Source organism: Salmo trutta, chromosome 15 (assembly GCF_901001165.1).
Source record: "Salmo trutta chromosome 15, fSalTru1.1, whole genome shotgun sequence".
In the NCBI taxonomy this organism is placed as follows: domain Eukaryota; kingdom Metazoa; phylum Chordata; class Actinopteri; order Salmoniformes; family Salmonidae; genus Salmo; species Salmo trutta.
Genome location: NC_042971.1, coordinates 15,228,908 through 15,245,907, shown reverse-complemented (window position 1 = coordinate 15,245,907; position 17,000 = coordinate 15,228,908). Strand labels below are relative to the sequence as shown.

The 17,000-nt window shown below is 42.6% G+C and overlaps 1 protein-coding gene across 4 annotated transcripts in view; it reads right to left on the bottom strand.

Annotated features, from left to right (window-relative positions):
* LOC115148538 (SH3 and PX domain-containing protein 2B) overlaps positions 1-16,616 on the bottom strand; it is an 88,350-nt gene extending 71,734 nt beyond the window's left edge. For 2 of the 4 annotated variants that reach the window (XM_029690501.1, XM_029690499.1), the window contains exons 1-2: positions 16,188-16,615; positions 10,537-10,617 (exon numbers count right to left, since the gene is read on the bottom strand). In XM_029690501.1, the coding sequence (XP_029546361.1) occupies positions 10,537-10,617; positions 16,188-16,259 (153 nt within the window). In that variant the 5' untranslated portion in view covers positions 16,260-16,615. Of the gene's footprint in view, positions 1-10,536; positions 10,618-16,187 lie in introns of all 4 variants that reach the window. The other 2 variants (XM_029690498.1, XM_029690502.1) reach the window with 2 other exon arrangements.
* Positions 16,617-17,000: the final 384 nt, after the last annotated feature.

Below are 17,000 nucleotides of genomic sequence, written 5' to 3'. Positions count from 1 at the left end.
TTTTGGCCTTCCTGTAACATCGGGTGCTGTAGGTGTCCTGGAGGGAAGGTAGTTTGCCCCCGGCGAATTACCTGTGCATCTGTTAAAGTTTGTGAGGGTTTTAGGTGACGTTGAAGAGGCGCTGTTGCGTCTGCTTCATCACACTGCCTGTGTGGGTGGACCATTTCAGTTTGTCCGTGATGTGTACGCCGAGGAACATAAAACTTTCCACCTTCTCCACCGCTGTCCCGTCGATGTGGATAGGGGGTGCTCCCTCTGCTGTTTCCTGAAGTCCACGATCATCTCCTTTATTTTGTTGACTTTGAGTGAGGTTGTTTTACTGACACCACACTCAAGAGTGCCCTCACCTCCTCCCTGTAAGCTGTCTCATCGTTGTTGGTAATCAAGCCTACTACTGTTGTGTCTTCTACAAACTTGATGATTGAGTTGGAGGCGTGCCACGCAGTCATGGGTGAACAGGGAGTACAGGAGGGGGCTGAGCATGCACCCTTGTGGGGCCCCAGTTTTGAGAATCAGCAAAGTGGAGATGTTGTTTCCTACCTTCACCACCTGGGGGCGGCCTGTCAGAAAGTCCAGGACCCAAATGCACAGGGCGGGGTTGAGACTCAGGGCTTCTAGCTTAATGATGAGCTTGGAGGGTACTATGGGGTTGAATGCTGAGCTAGTCACTGAACAGCATTCTTAGATAGGTATTCCTCTCGTCCAGATGGGATAGGGCATTGTGCAGTGTTATGGCCATTGCTTCGTCTGTGGACCTATTGGGGTGGTAAGCAAATTGAAGTGGGTCTAGGGTGGCAGGTAAGGTGGAGGTGATATGGTTTTTGACTAGAAGTGAGTGCTACGGGGCGATAGTCATTTAGTTCAGTTACCTTTTCCTTCTTGGGTACAGGAATAAGGGTGGCCAACTTGAAGCATGTGGTGACAGCAGACTGGGATAGGGAGGGATTGAAAATGTCCGTAAACACACCAGCCAGCTAGTCTGCGCATGCTCTGAGGACGCGGCTAGGGATGCCATCTGGGCCGACAGCCTTGCGAGGGTTAACACTTTTAAATGTCTTACTCACATTGGCCACGGAGAAGGAAAGCCCACAGTCCTTGGTAGCGGGCCGCATTGGTGGCACTGTATTATCCTCAAAGCGGGCAAAGATGGTGTTTAGTTTGCCTGGAAGCAAGACGTCTGTGTCCGTAATGTGGCTGGTTTTCTTTTTGTAGTCCTTGATTGTCTGTAGAACCTGCCAAATACGTCATGTGTCTGAGCCGTTGAATTGCGACTCCACTTTGTCTCTGTACTGACGTTTTGCCTGTTTAATTGCCTTATGGAGGGAATAACTACAATGTTTGTATTCGGCCATAATCCCAGTCACCTTTCCATGGTTAAATACGGTGGTTTCAGTTTTCAGCGCATTCAGTTTTGTGCAAATGCCGCCATCTATCCACGGTTTCTGGTAAGGGTAGGTTTTAATAGTCACGGTGGGTACAACATCTCCTATGCACTTCCTTATAAACACACTCACCGAATGATACGTCAATATTATTATCTGAGGCTATCCGGAACATGTCCCAGTCCGCGTAATCAAAAAAGTCTTGAAGCGTGGATTTCCCGATTGGTCAGACCAGCTTTGAATAGTTCTTAACACGGGTACATCCTGTTTGAGTTTCAGCCTATAGGAAGGGAGGAGCAAAATGGAGTCATGGTCAGATTTTCCAAAAGGAGGGTGGGGGAGGGCCTTGTATGCATCACGGAAGTAAGAGTAGCAGTGATCCAGAGTTTTGCCAGCACGTGAACCACAGTCAATATGTTGATAGAATTTAGGTAGCCGTGTTCTCAAATTTGCTTTGTTAAAATCCCTAGCTACAATAAATGCAGCCTCAGGATATATGGTTTCCAGTTTGCATAAAGTCCAGTGAAGTTCCTTGAGGGCCGTCGTAGTATTGGCTTAAGGGGGGATATACATGGCTGTGACAATAACCAAGGAGAATTCTCTTGGGACATAATACGGTCGGCATTTGATTTTGAGGAATTCTACATCAGGTGAACAAAAGGACTTGAGTTCCTGTATGTTGTTACAATTACACCATGAGTCATTAATCATGAAACATACACCCCCGCCCTTCTTCTTCCCGGAGAGATATTTATCCCTGTCGGCGAGACGTACAAAGAATCCACATGGCTGTAGCGACTCCGACAGCATATCCTTAGAGAGCCATGTTTCGGTGAAACAGAGTATGTTATACAATCCCTGATGTCACTTTGGAAAGCAACCCTTGCTCTAATTTTGTCTACCTTGTTATCTAGAGACTGGACATTAGCGAGTAATATACTCAGAAGTGGTGGGTGGTGTGCGCGCCTTCGAAGTCTGACCAGAAGACAACTCCGTCTACCTCTTCTCTGGCAGCGTTGTTTTGGGTCAGCCTCTGGAATCATCTCAAATTCCCTGGGTAGTTCAGACAAAGGATCCGCTTCGGGAAAGTTGTATTCCTGGTCACAGTGCTGGTAAGTTGACGCCACTCTGATATCTAATAGTTCTTCCCGGCTGTATGTAATAACAGTTAAGATTTTCTAGGCTAACAATGTAAGAAAAAAAAATAAAATACTGCAAAGTTTCCTAAGGACTAGAAGTGAGGCAGCACTCTCTGTTAGCACCATTTTGTCTATTGGTTCCCCTTTACATCTGTAAGAATGTTTCCCGACCCCTTGACCAATGAAATGTATTCAAAATAGCTTGTCATCAAAACTCTTCAAGTCCATTGGCTCTCAAAGTTGTCCATCATTCCTGTATCTCCACAACAGCTCTTGAAGTGATGCTAACGTCTTCACTCCAAAGGAGATTTTTGTTTGTGGGTTCTTAGCCACACGCGATCAGAGGTAAATCACACCTTAATTAGCTTCTGCCTTTGTAATATTATATATTTCTGGAGTAAGATATGTATTTATCGGATATAATTCTGCTGTTGAAATTGTTTTCAGGGAGAGTGCAAATTAAATGGCTAGGTAGCTAACCCAGAATCTGACAGAATGTTTAATCTCCTGTTTTTAGCTCACCATATGATCTCTGCTTGTTAGCTAACTAGCCACCTTGTCATTGGCATAAAGAGTGAACAGATTAATTAAATGTGTGTGGCAATAGCTAACACAATAGGTTGACACTAGATAAACTGGCTAGGCTAGGTAGCTAGCTAGCTGGGGTGTCAACCATGTAGTTAGCTAATGTTTCCTAGATCAACTGATCCTCCCACTCCATTGCTGTCTCTCACTGTGTGTGTGTGTGTGTGTGTCTAAAATGTAATTCTGTTTTTAATGACAAGACCTATAAGCACATTTGTCATATAGTACATCATCCCAGTAAGCGTTTTGGCCCATATACTGTAGCAACTAGAAATAAAGTCAACCGAGGGGGAGGAGAATGGGCCAACCAAGAAAAGAAAAGACCCTTCAAAGTGGAAAAGAGAGGTTCAGAAGAGAAGGAGAATGCAGGGTAAATCCTACCTTGGCAGGAAAAACATTGATATCTGCACTGTTTGATTATTTGTATTACTTACACGATTCTTACCTGAATACCCACCTTGATGTTTCGTTCCATGCTGAAATGTGTCTGATTTGCATACTAGTAACATGATTGACAGTGACATTTCAATTTTGATGGCTGTTTGACAGTTGTAAAACTTACCTGACCTCCTTTCCATTTCATTCTGAGTAAAAAAATGACACTTGGTGTAAATCTTTTTAGTATGGATTCACCATCACATGTACTTTAAATGATATTGTGAAATACATTTTCATTAATGCTACTGAAATTGGTAAATTATTCCAATGTCTTGAGTGCCATTTACCTTTTTATGAAATGTATGCACATTGATAGATATTAAGTCAACTTTGAATAAGACCGAAATTTAAACTGTACAGCCTACGGACTTTGTTATATGTCAGTCTTCATTGGAGAATACCTGTGCTGGAGGACATCTGCAAGATGAGGCTGGCAGGCTTAAATAATAAATGAATGTCAATTGCACTAAGTTGTTCTTTTTGTTTGCTATATGGTATAAAAAAAATCAAAACAAAATTTGTAACTAGTACTTCAAGTAGTTTTCTGACCAGATACTTTTTTACTCTTACTTGAGTAGTTTCTTAAGAGGACTACTTTTATTTACGTACAGATTTGTGGTACTCTACCCACCTCTGCCCCATGGGTGGTTTTATTTGCCCACCAAGTCTTCTGAACAATCTTTTTTTCTTATTGTATTTTCATTGTTGGAGAGAAGACTGTAAATGATTTCCAATTGAAAACCACTACAACCAGGAATTCAGCTCCAAGTGATTTTCAATTGGAAATCTGTTTCCAAGGTTTGTAATTATTGTTTTAGTCAAATATATACTGCTCAAAAAAATAAAGGGAACACTAAAATAACACATCCTAGATCTGAATGAAAGAAATAATCTTATTAAATACTTTTTTCTTTACATAGTTGAATGTGCTGACAACAAAATCACAAAAATAATCAATGGAAATACAATTTATCAACCCATGGAGGTCTGGATTTGGAGTCACACTCAAAATTAAAGTGGAAAACCACACTACAGCCTGATCCAACTTTGATGTAATGTCCTTAAAACAAGTCAAAATGAGGCTCAGTAGTGTGTGTGGCCTCCACGTGCCTGTATGACCTCCCTACAAGGCCTGGGCATGCTCCTGATGAGGTGGCGGATGGTCTCCTGAGGGATCTCCTCCCAGACCTGGACTAAAGCATCCGCCAACTCCTGGACAGTCTGTGGTGCAACGTGGCGTTGGTGGATGGAGCGAGACATGATGTCCCAGATGTGCTCAATTGGATTCAGGTCTGGGGAACGGGCGGGCCAGTCCATAGCATCAATGCCTTCCTCTTGCAGGAACTGCTGACACACTCCAGCCACATGAGGTCTAGCATTGTCTTGCATTAGGAGGAACCCAGGGCCAACTGCACCAGCATATGGTCTCACAAGGGGTCTGAGGATCTCATCTCGGTACCTAATGGCAGTCAGGCTACCTCTGGCGAGCACATGGAGGGCTGTGCGGCCCCCCAAAGAAATGCCACCCCACACCATGACTGACCCACCGCCAAACCGGTCATGCTGGAGGATGTTGCAGGCAGCAGAACGTTCTCCACGGCGTCTCCAGACTCTCACGTCTGTCATATGTGCTCAGTGTGAACCTGCTTCATCTTTGAAGAGCACAGGGTGCCAGTGGCGAATTTGCCAATCTTGGTGTTCTCTGGCAAATGCCAAATGTCCTGCACGGTGTTGGGCTGTAAGCACAACCCCCACCTGTGGACGGCGGGCCCTCATGCCACCCTCATGGAGTCTGTTTCTGACCGTTTGAGCAGAAACATGCACATTTGTGGCCATTTTGCAGGGCTCTGGCAGTGCTCCTCCTTGCACAAAGGCGGAGGTAGCGGTCCTGCTGCTGGGTTGTTGCCCTCCTACGGCCTCCTCCACGTCTCCTGATGTACTGGCCTGTCTCCTGGTAGCGCCTCCATGCTCTGGACACTACGCTGACAGACACAGCAAACCTTCCTGCCACAGCTCGCATTGATGTGCCATCCTGGATGAGCTGCACTACCTGAGCCATTTGTGTGGGTTGTAGACTCCGTCTCATGCTACCACTAGAGTGAAAGCACCGCCAGCATTCAAAAGTGACCAAAACATCAGCCAGGAAGCATAAGAACTGAGAAGTGGTCTGTGGTCACCACTTGCCGAACCACTCCTTTATTGGGGGTGTCTTGCTAATTGCCTATAATTTCCACCTGTTGTCTATTCCATTTGCACAACAGCATGTGAAATGTATTGTCAATCAGTGTTGCTTCCTAAGTGGACAGTTTGATTTCACAGAAGTGTGATTGACTTGGAGTTACATTGTGTTGTTTAAGTGTTCCCTTTATTTTTTTGAGCAGTGTATAATTTTGGCCTTCTTGCAGTCAATTCTTTGTCTAGAAATTATTTGTAATTATTTAAGTTCCAGCCCCCCGACCATCCGCTCAAGAAAAAAATCTTCCCACGGCTGAATATAGTTGAATTTCTTACGTATTGTCTTTTATATCATAACAGAAAATGTAACATTTGAAGTGCTTTAAAAATGTATATATTATTATGCTAACTTATTAAGTCTTCCACATAGATTTTCCCCCTTTCCAAACCATTCCAGAATTAAAAACCACTCAAACCACAACTGCTTAATTTACACTTACATTTCAAATGTTTCATTTCCATAGTGCACAGTACTGCTATTTACTGTATTTAAAGACCCAGATATCTTCCGTTTAGCATTTTTAAGTCTAGGCATATGTTATATCTAATTGTTTCCAGATTAAAATGAATAGCATGGGATGCAATTTAGTCCAGCATCTTAGTGTGCCAGAGAGTAAGGGCATGTTTAGCTTTTGTGCAAAATGCTGCTCACAACAGGCAGCCCCATGATCTCAACAGAGGACTGTGCTGTTTCCACTTTTAAAGGGTTTTGTTACTCCATTACCGCATGTGGAAAATATGTGACAGCTGTGAGATTCTGGGAGAAAGTAGCAAAGTATCAGCTATACATCACACCTATGCATAGGAATGGGAGTTTCTAGCTATTCGAAAAGGGTTTTAGAGTTTAGAGGTCTTGATGATTAGTTGACAAGTTAAATCAGGTGTGCTGGTCTGGGCTACAACAAAAATGTGTGCTGTTGGGGGTACTCGAGGACTGGAGTTGGGAAACACTGGCTTACACAACGGTTCTGGCTTCAAGTCAAGGAATCTAAAGACCAACTCTGCATTAGTAATTAGAGAGGAGTAAACTGAACAACATGCAGAGCTTGTTTTCTCTTACCTGCTGTAGCTAGCTTTGATGTAGCTAAAATATGAATGCTTCGCCTATTCCTCTCTGATTTAGAATATACCATTGCACAAACAACCTGCTGATGTAGGCCTACTGTATACCAGCACTAGTATCAGGGTGTATTAACTAGCTACCTTTGCTCTGACTAAGTACATTTAGCTAGCTATCCAGCTAACTAGCGATTAGCATTGGCAGTTAACACAATATATACAAAAACTGATGGTGTAATATAGAACGATTGCAGATTCATATTAAGAAGCAAGGAAATCAGCATTGTCGTCACCAACATCTTGTTGCATCAGCAGCATTGACCATGAAGACGGTCCTTGCCAGTGAACAGCAAGTGGCTGTGACTCATAGTAGAGAAAAAACTGCTCTCCTTGAGTGACAGGGGGCGGGGCTTGGTGTGTGTATAGGGAGAGAGACGACCTCAGTAGCAAACGGAGTAAACTAGAAAAAAAACACATTTCACAAGCCAGAGTGGTGTGACACACTAAACAAACCAAACATTAAAATACCGTTATACAAGATAAAGTAAAAACCCAAACCGCTCCTTGCATAAATACCGGTATATAGTAAAATATGGTATACCGCCCAGCCCTGGGCTAGGTACTGTAAAGTAACTCACCCCTACTGTTAGATGGAGATGGAATGTGAGGAGACATCAAGACCAGTCTGTCTTTGTCTTCCCTCAATGTCACAGGGCTCTATTTTCGGCTGGCGCTAAGGAGGTACAAGAGTCAAAAGCACATTCATTTGCAATTTCGTCATGTAAAAACTGGCGCACTGGCATTTTCCACCCCTTACGCCAGGTTCGGCAATTTACCTGTCTAACATCAGCTCGCTTGCGCTGAGGTGGGAGGGGTGGAAATATTTGAGGTGTGTCCTTAAAAATTTGTGCCAATATGACAATTTCAGTCAGCACAAAAAGGGATATGTAAGACCGACCAAAAGGTAATGGCATTGATTTTGCCAGCGAAAGCGGACACAGTAACCTTAAGTAAATCACCAATGTTTTATTAAAATATCACGAGCAGCAAAAACAGACATTCTCCTTTTTTATTTATATTGGACATTATTTTTGTCCAGCTTCTGTGAAAAATTAGGACGTATTATGTGCGATGCCCATTGAATGAGAAGTGTCAGTGACTGTAGGACGCCTGTTTAGGAACATAAAGTTATTTTAGTTAATCATTTTGTGGAAAAATAATCTTCTTCCACTTTCCTCTGTTGGGCCTAACTTTAAAATCATGGGAATTCCCATTGCTGTCTGTGGCGCTGAATCCGCTTGTAGGCTATATTTGCCTGTTTGTTTGTTTACCTTTCACGTGGCAAAGTCACTAACTCGCCATATCAACGATGATGGTAGGCTACAGCTATACAGAGCATAGTGAAAGTCTACACACCCCTTGCACAGTCTTCACATTTTGCTCCCTTAAAATAAAATGTTTTCCTGCTCCACGTTTTCAAAGTGAATGAAAATTATACAAAATGTTCAAAATGAATAAAAAATGGATTGCATGTCTTCACACCCCAGACTTAATATCTGGTGGAAACACCTTTGGCAGCTATTACAACTGAATAATTTTGAATAAGATTCTACCAACTTTGCACAACTCTTAGGGCAACATACCCTGAGTGTACAAAACATTAGGAACATCTAACATTGAGTGGCAGCCCATCTTGGCCTCAGAACAGACTCAATTCGTCGGGGAATGGACTCTACAAGGTGTTGAAAATGTTCCACAGGGATGCTGGCCCATGTTGACTCCAATGCCTCCCACAGTTGTGTCAAGTTGGCTGGATGTCCTTTGGGTGGTGGACCATTCTTGATACACACAGGAAACTGTTGAGCGTCAAAAACCCAGCAGCATTGCAGTTCTTAACACACTCAAACCGGTGTGCCTGGCACCTACTACCATACCCCGTTCAAAACCACTTAAATCTTTTGTCTTGCCCATTCACCCTCTGAATGGCACACATACACAATCCATGTCTCAATTGTCTCAAGGCTTAAAAATCATTCTTTAACCTTTCTCCTCCCCTTCATCGACACTGGTTGAAGTTGGTGACATCAATAAGGGATCATAGCTTTCACCTGGTCAGTCTGTCATGGAAAGAGCAGGTCTTCCTAATGTTTTGTATACTCATTGTATATTTAGACGAATTCAACTAACTGTTATAGTTTTTGGTTCTTCATCAAATAAATATTTTTGTTTTCAAATAACTGGCATATATTCATATACCTTCAAATATTATTTGTTTTTTTAATACCTGCATTTGAATATCAAAGAAAATAGTTTCCTTTTAGTTAACTCTATATAACCTCTATTCGACTACCTCAAGTATTTGAAAAGTTGGTCTTTTCAAATAAACTACAAAATACAACTATTTTCTGCTGAGGTCTGGTTCACACAGCATTTGCCACTATTGATGGGATGTGATGCATGAGACAGCCTGTATGACCATGTCATCTTTCATTTTTTTTGCCAGCCGATCTGTTCATCTCAACCTTTCATATTCAACAATGGTTGTCTCCAGGATGGACAGCAGGGCAGGCAGCAGTGACATCAGAAGAGTGAGGGATGATGACCCAGTGAGAGACAGTGGAAGGAAGCGAGGAACAGGGTGTGTGGGGTTGGGGTGGAGGGGGGATAATAGTTTCCAAAAAATAATGGGTGCCTTATTACGAACCCAGAGAGCATCTTTTTCCATTGATGCTTTACAATACCAGAGAATTGTCCAGTAGTGGAGCAGCCAGGTGATGTGTCCACAGCGGGAAGCACTCTTCCAGCCCGGGCCATCTCATTGGTTTTATGTCCCTACTGACACCAGCATTGGCAGGCTCTCAGAGAGATGCATCCAGGTGGGTCAGTGCATTTGGCTGCTGCTGCAGAGGAGCAGCAACAGCCAGATGAAATGACTCATTACTCCTTCACTGTGCAAGTTTGCATCCTAAATGGCACCGTAAAGTTACTGTAAAAACAACAGGATATTTTGTACAGTGTAGATTCTGAAAGAGTTAACTGTCATCTTTCTGCCCTAACTGTTTATAGTTTTATATTCACAGCCTTACCAAAACATTATATCTCATGCTTTTATATATTATTTGTAAGTAGTTAAGATTGACATAATAATGAATTTGTTATGAGAAGAAATAGCATTTGTCAGTATTGGATGATGTATTTAACACAGATGGCCACAGAAAAAGGAACTGGAACTCTGATGAAATTCCCTCCACATGCAATAAACGGCCTGTGTGACGTTCTCGTCTAAAATAAATATTTTTGTGGTTATCTGTTGGAATCCACATTTAGCTTCTCCAGGCTCCATTGAATTAGTTCATTTTCCCGAATCGACTCATATAAATTACCAAACCAAGTCACATGGTTCGATGACCCAGACACTAACACTGTATTCCTATTGGTACTCCTGTACGATGGCATAGTACAATGGTATTTTAGCCCTTAGGGCCATGATTTATTTATTTTGTTATTTGTCAGGGACAATGTACAACATGCCATTGCACCAGATTTAGCTAGATAGCTCATTTCCATCTATAGTCCCTGGTAGAAAGTAGTGGATTACAGGGAATAGGGTGCCATTTGAGACACGACCATATAGTGTGAAACTACGATTGAACTACAAGGTGTGCACAGTGGTTTTCCCATAGCAGTTCCCAGCTCACCTGCAGGTCGAAGAACTTGCTGTAGCGCCTGTAGATGAACTCAGTGCTGCCATCAGACCAGGACACTTTGATGATGTAAACCTAAAAAAGAAAAAAAAGAAGGGTGTTATCTTTAAACCTTTTTTTCCCTACAGAGCCATACCAGGTAGGTGTGACGACCAGAATCCATACCAATTGGCATGTATTTATGCTCTTGTTATAGTAACAACAATAACAGTGTAATAATCTCTGTAAGGAATTGGTAAAATCCCAACATTTATTTTCTGATTCATGGTCACACAATAGTCCACAATGACGTGGTTTCTAGGGAAGATGTCATTCAAGTAAATAGAGTTGGTTCATTGTGTGGTAATTTAGTGTGATGTCTGTCATTTCCACAGACACAGAAGGGATATCCTTTCATATGAACTCACTTCCCACACCTTAAGATCATAAATTCCAATGAAATAGGAAATGATCATGCCTACTTCTCAAGCATATTGGGCTAACACTATCGAAGTCTAGTCTTACAAAGGATGCATGGGCATATGACATACCACCACTGTGAGACAGCAGAACATTGTATTACATTGCTAAATACGGCAAGTCTTCATAGTCAAAAACAGCCAAACTGACCGATCTCGTCTGCTGATGTTTCTATCAATAGTTTTCTTTATTTTTCATCTATATCTTCCCTTTAGGGGTGCAATGAAATACTAGAGGTTTAGGTATTCCGCTTGTGACATCAGTGAAACCAACCTTGTGTAAAGATCAAAGTACTAACTAGACCGTGAATAAAAAATAAAACATCTTGCAGCCTGTCGACTGTCGTCATGCAATAATGGCCTGCTGGTGCTGGCTGACATACAAGCACAACAAACACTTTCCTTTTTTTTAAAAGGGGAAGAGCGAAAGAGAGGCTGGGAGGTGATCGGACGTAAACTCTCCAGTGATTGTGTCTGGCTGAGTGCTTCTGTTGGCCTCTGTCCCAGGACGGGCCAGCTCGGCCTGTCCCTTTTCCCCTGCCTTCCCTGTAGGAGACCAAGGCTGTGGACGAAGCTCAATGCAGGACTCAACGCATGGCACATGACCAGTGAACCAGTAAACACAGCAGATGGAGCAGACACAGGAGCTCAAGAACTTTATATCCTGCACCTCACGATGCTCACTGTGTATTGGCATGTTAGTATTATGTAACTAGTCATCATTATCACCGTACATCCAATACTCACACCCCATATCTCCTAGGAGGACTGAGGAGTGGTTTTTTAAATAGAAAAAACATTCCTCCATCTGCCTCAGCCCACGCTCAGCTCCTAACCCTTTCCCTGTGCATTAGAGATAATTCAAAACAGAAAAGCTGAGGTGGCTTGGATCCAGCGATGGAAACAGTGTTGTGATACACTGATCACAGCACCATCAGAGAGTAGAATACTGTACCGTGTAGGCATGCTTCGTCACGTTGTGCAATGTGCACACAAGGTATTCTCAATATCTTTCTGATGGCTCAGGGACTTCGTAGTAGGCCTACCACCCATTTGTAGAAGTTACGCTTGCACCACAAAAAGTTGTAGTCAGGACTAAACACAAAATGGGCCAGACAGTCTCAAACGGCATATTCTGCTTCTGCTCTCTATCCCAGACAGAAGTGTGCAGAAGCGCCTCCCTTGTTCAAACATTCCATCAATGCCTTGTGTACTCTGCGCTGACAATGACCTTAGGAATAGACAAGTGAGTAGTATGCTTCCTGGTTAACAAATACCCATGCCCAAGGCCATGGTTTTCTACCCCAGTGTTTGTAGCCTATAGAGGGTTGCCAGTTGACTTTTACTTTGGCGGCCATGTTGGAAGACCATCGCATCAATTCTTTCGACAACAACTGCCGAGTGGCTAACCCAAGCTGCATGATAACAGTGTCTAAAACAAGTTGATTCATCAATTTCTGTGCAACAAGGTAGGAAAGACAACAGGGTTTTTACAGATAACACGCTATCATGAAACACCAAGAAGATAAGACTCAAGAACTGACAGAAAACCAAAGAAACCTTTATGCCCGTCCAGACCTGCACCCAGACAGCTGGGTGGAAGGAGACGCGTTCTTCTCCTAGAGATGAACGTACTTTGGTTTGAAAAGTGCAAATCAATCCCAGAACAACAGCAAAGGACCTTGTGAAGATGCTGAAGGAAACAGGTACAAAAGTATCTATATCCACAGTAAAACGAGTCCTATATCGACATAACCTGAAAGGCTGCTCAGCAAGGAAGAAACCACTGCTCCAAAACTGCCAATAAAAAAAACAGACTACGGTTTGCAACTGCACATGGGGACAAAGATCGTACTTTTTGGAGAAATGTCCTCTGGTCTGATGAAACAAAAATAGAACTGTTTGGCCATAATGACCATCGTTACGTTTGGAGGAAAAAGGGGGAGAATTGCAAGCCGAAGAACATCATCCCAACCGTGAAGCACAGGGGAGGCAGGATCATGTTGTGGGGGTGCTTTGCTGCAGGAGGGACTGGTGCACTTCACAAAATGGATGGCATCATGAGGTAGGAAAATTATGTGGTTGTGGCAAAAGGGCTTAAGGACAACAAAGTCAAGGTATTGGAGTGGCCATCACAAAGCCCTGACCTCAATCCTATAGAAAATTTGTGGGCAGAACTGAAAAAGCGTGTGCAAGCAAGGAGGCCTACAAACTTGACTCCATTACACCAGCTCTGTCAGGAGGAATGGGCCAAAATTCACCCAACTTAGTGTGGGAAGCTTGTAGAAGGCTACCCGAAACATTTCTCCCAAGTTAAATAATTTAAAGGCAATGCTACCAAATACCAATTGAGTGTATGTAAACTTCTGACCCACTGGGAATGTGATGAAAGAAATAAAAGCTGAAATAAAATCAGTCTCTCTACTATTATTCTGATATTTCACATTCTTAAAATAAAGTGGTGATCCTAACTGACTTAAGACGGGGAATACATTTTTACTAGGATTAAATGTCAGGAATTGTGAAAAACTGAGTTTCAGCGTATTTGGCTAAGGTGTATGTAAACTTCTGACTTCAACTGTATAGCTGAACAATATGTAAACAATGTGTGAGTTCAGCTATTATCTGCTTCAGATGCACAATGTCAAGGGGTGCATTGCAAATGCCCAGAAGGCTAATGCCATCATACTGTAGTACTGTAGGCCTATGGCTGCATTGGCATTGCATGTCATTATCAGCTGCAAAATGGATTCACATATCCTAATCTCCTGAAAAAAGAGTGACAATCAAATAAAACTAATTGGAGAGCTTATGACTGAATCAAAAAGGAACACAGAACCAGACAGAGACAGATTCCCTTCCCATCTTTATTGCAGGATTGTGACCTGTGATTAAATCAACATTGAATAATAGTTTTAAGTTAACAATTAAAACAAGTTAAATACTTCACTTCAATGAAACAACACTTTCATATCATTTCAAAGTATACAAGTAAGCTAACTCATATGTAAAGGTTAGACATCTTAGTAACAAGTAGGCTATTATTACTAAAGCATAATTTCAGGTGAACAAAAAAAAAGGAAATAGCTGAGGTGGCCAACCTCGCGCCACTGATCCCTGATCTACTGGGTGAACAGACTTCTGTTCTAGACCAGCAATAGCACACTTGATTTTCAACTAATTAGGTTTGATCAATTGAATCAGGTGTGTTAGTGGCTGGGCTTGAACAGAAGCCTGCACATCCAGCAGGGTTGGCCTGCTCTAGCTGTAATAGGTTTATACATTGTGTGTGACTTAACTGTATTTTTATTGACAAAATTTGCTCACATAGCTACACATATTATCCATGGTATACAAGGATGTACCCTTATTCTATTGGTACAGTCATTGGGACCTCATCTGCAGACAGGGTATCTGAGGACAGAAAACATCACAAAGAAACAGGCTGCATTATACTCAAATTAGACAGCACTGAATATTATGTTGCTATAGCTCTCTATCCTCAGTTTTCCTCACTAGGGACTGCAGAATATTTTCATAATATCCTCCCACAAAGGTACAGTACTTGCCTTATCCAGAGTAAACTACTCTCTCTTCTCTGACAGCTGGAACTGCTAGTAGTCATTTCACCCTCTTCCACGGCTGTTAGCTAGCTAGTTAACGTACCTATCTACAAATGCATTTCAAGTTACAACAATAAATAAATCAAGATGGCTAGGTAACTAGCTAATATCAAGTTAGCTAGCTGGTGATATTTAATTCACTTGGCTAGCTAGTCAACATTATGTTAGCAGCTCATTTGAGTTAGCCTGCACACAAAGTTCCTGTAGCTATCATGTTAAAAATATATTTACCTACTTAAATAGGTTCTCCCACTGCCTCCGTTTTCTGGGTAACCTTCCAGAAGTTTCCGGTGGAAGCAAAACACAGCCAGTCATGTGGACGATGAGGAGGACTTCCACCAGACTAACTCTGGTCTTCCAACATGGCGCCTGGTGCGGTTGCTAGGTGATTTGGGCTCCCGAGTGGCGCTGCATCTCAGCGCCACTACAGACCCTGGTTTGATTCCAGGCTGTATCACAACCGGCCGTGATTAGGAGTCCAACAGGGCGGCGCACATTTGGCCCAGCGTCGTCCGGGTTAGGCTTTGGCCGGGGTAGGCCGTCATTGTAAATAAGAATTTGTTCCCTATAGGAGAGCATAAAGGCCTGGTAGGTAGGGCTACCCAAATATCATACTGTGATGCACAGATTCTCCACTTCAGGAAAGAAATCTGGTTGTCTCGCAACCATTCTCAAATAGACATTAGACAAATGTCCTTGGGATGTTTGGAAAAGTCTGTCAGGTTTTCTAAACACAGACACCTATCATGCCCGCCACTACTTTCAAAACCGCTATGTTGACCTCATTGTTCTTTCTCAGGTGCATAAAATCTTACTCTACTGTAATAGTCATATAACATCCAAGTTGCAGCAGTTTTGGAAGACACACTTATCCATATTTGTCTTGTGATGTGTGTTTATTAAAGTTTGGGCAGCAGGTAGCCTAGTGGTTAGTGTTGGACCAGTAACTGAAAGATTGCTGGATCGAATCCCCGAGCTGACAAGGTAAAAATCTGTCGTTCTGCCCCTGAACAAGGCAGTTAACCCACTGTTCCAATGCCGTCATTGTAAATAAGAATTTGTTCTTAAACTGACTTGTCTAGTTAAATAAAGGTTAAATTAAATAAAGTCATAATCAGGTGTACATTCTTAGCAGTGTTCAAAAGGCTATATTATCATTATTTCACTAGTAGCCTAATATAGGCCTAAAAGGTAATTGAATTGTTATGTAAAATTACACCCAGCATCTGGAAAGTGCATACATGATGCCCCGTTATTTCCAGATGTTGACAAGTGTTCAGGTCTAAGAAAAAAAAAAATATATATATATATCCTCCATTCTAATTTTCTTTAGATGAAGGCAACAAAGTCGCACTGTAATCTTTTTTTGCAGCAACTGTTTTGGTAGAATGTAATTTGATACTCCCTTTGTTTTTACCTTTCCTGACCAGAGCAGCCAGCGAACGAAAAATATTATAACTGAACTTTAATCGAAGAAAATAAGGGTTTTGTGGCGTGTACTTTCCTACAATATACAGATGTGGTCGGTCCTCTACCGTAGAAAGAAAATGACTTGTTGACTCACATAGTGTTTGTTGGGATTTCTCCTCTTCTGGACATCGTGGACTGTTACTTCGTGCACGGTCCGCCTTGGCATGATGTTCCCTTTCAGCGCTTCCACTTAAAACAACAGCCCGGTTTTAGAACGATCAGACCCGAATGACAAAGTTTACCCACCCAACCTTTGTCATTCACGCGGGTGAGATCCTTGATTGCTGGATGCAACAAATGCGATTATTTCTCGTAGATGGTCCACGTCAGATTTCCTGTCCCACATTCAGTCGCTACTCTTCTTGCCCCGTCCCGCAGTAGGCTATGTCCGAACTTCTCTGAACCAAACTCCCAGCCTATCCCAGCTCACCGACTCTAATTTGATAACCGGAAAGCATCCACCACAGACCAGCCCTGCCTGCGACACTTTAAATCAGGTTGACGTTTATTGGGATGAGTCTTGTCCTGGAGGCAGAACTGAGCGATTTCTGCTTGATCCAATAGTGTGTGATTGCGGCCTGCAATTCGGGGCGTTCCTGCATGTGGGCAATGCTGCACTGTAGAAACGCCCCCCTCGAGCATCCCATTTGTTCCTGCATGAAGGCCCCCCTGGAGCATGCTATCTTCATGCTTGTGTGACCCTTTTGGTATTCTGGATTTCCTCTGATTGTCTATGCGCTTAAAATGCATCTCAAGAGGGAAATAAATGTATTATCAGAGTTTTTCGGGGACAAGGGACACTGTCTACTGGTGTCCTAGCTAGCTTGCTACCTAGCACACAGTGTTCTTCACTAACGCCTGCCGAACACCTAACCTCGCCGTCCTTAACAGAACTGCAGGAAAAATC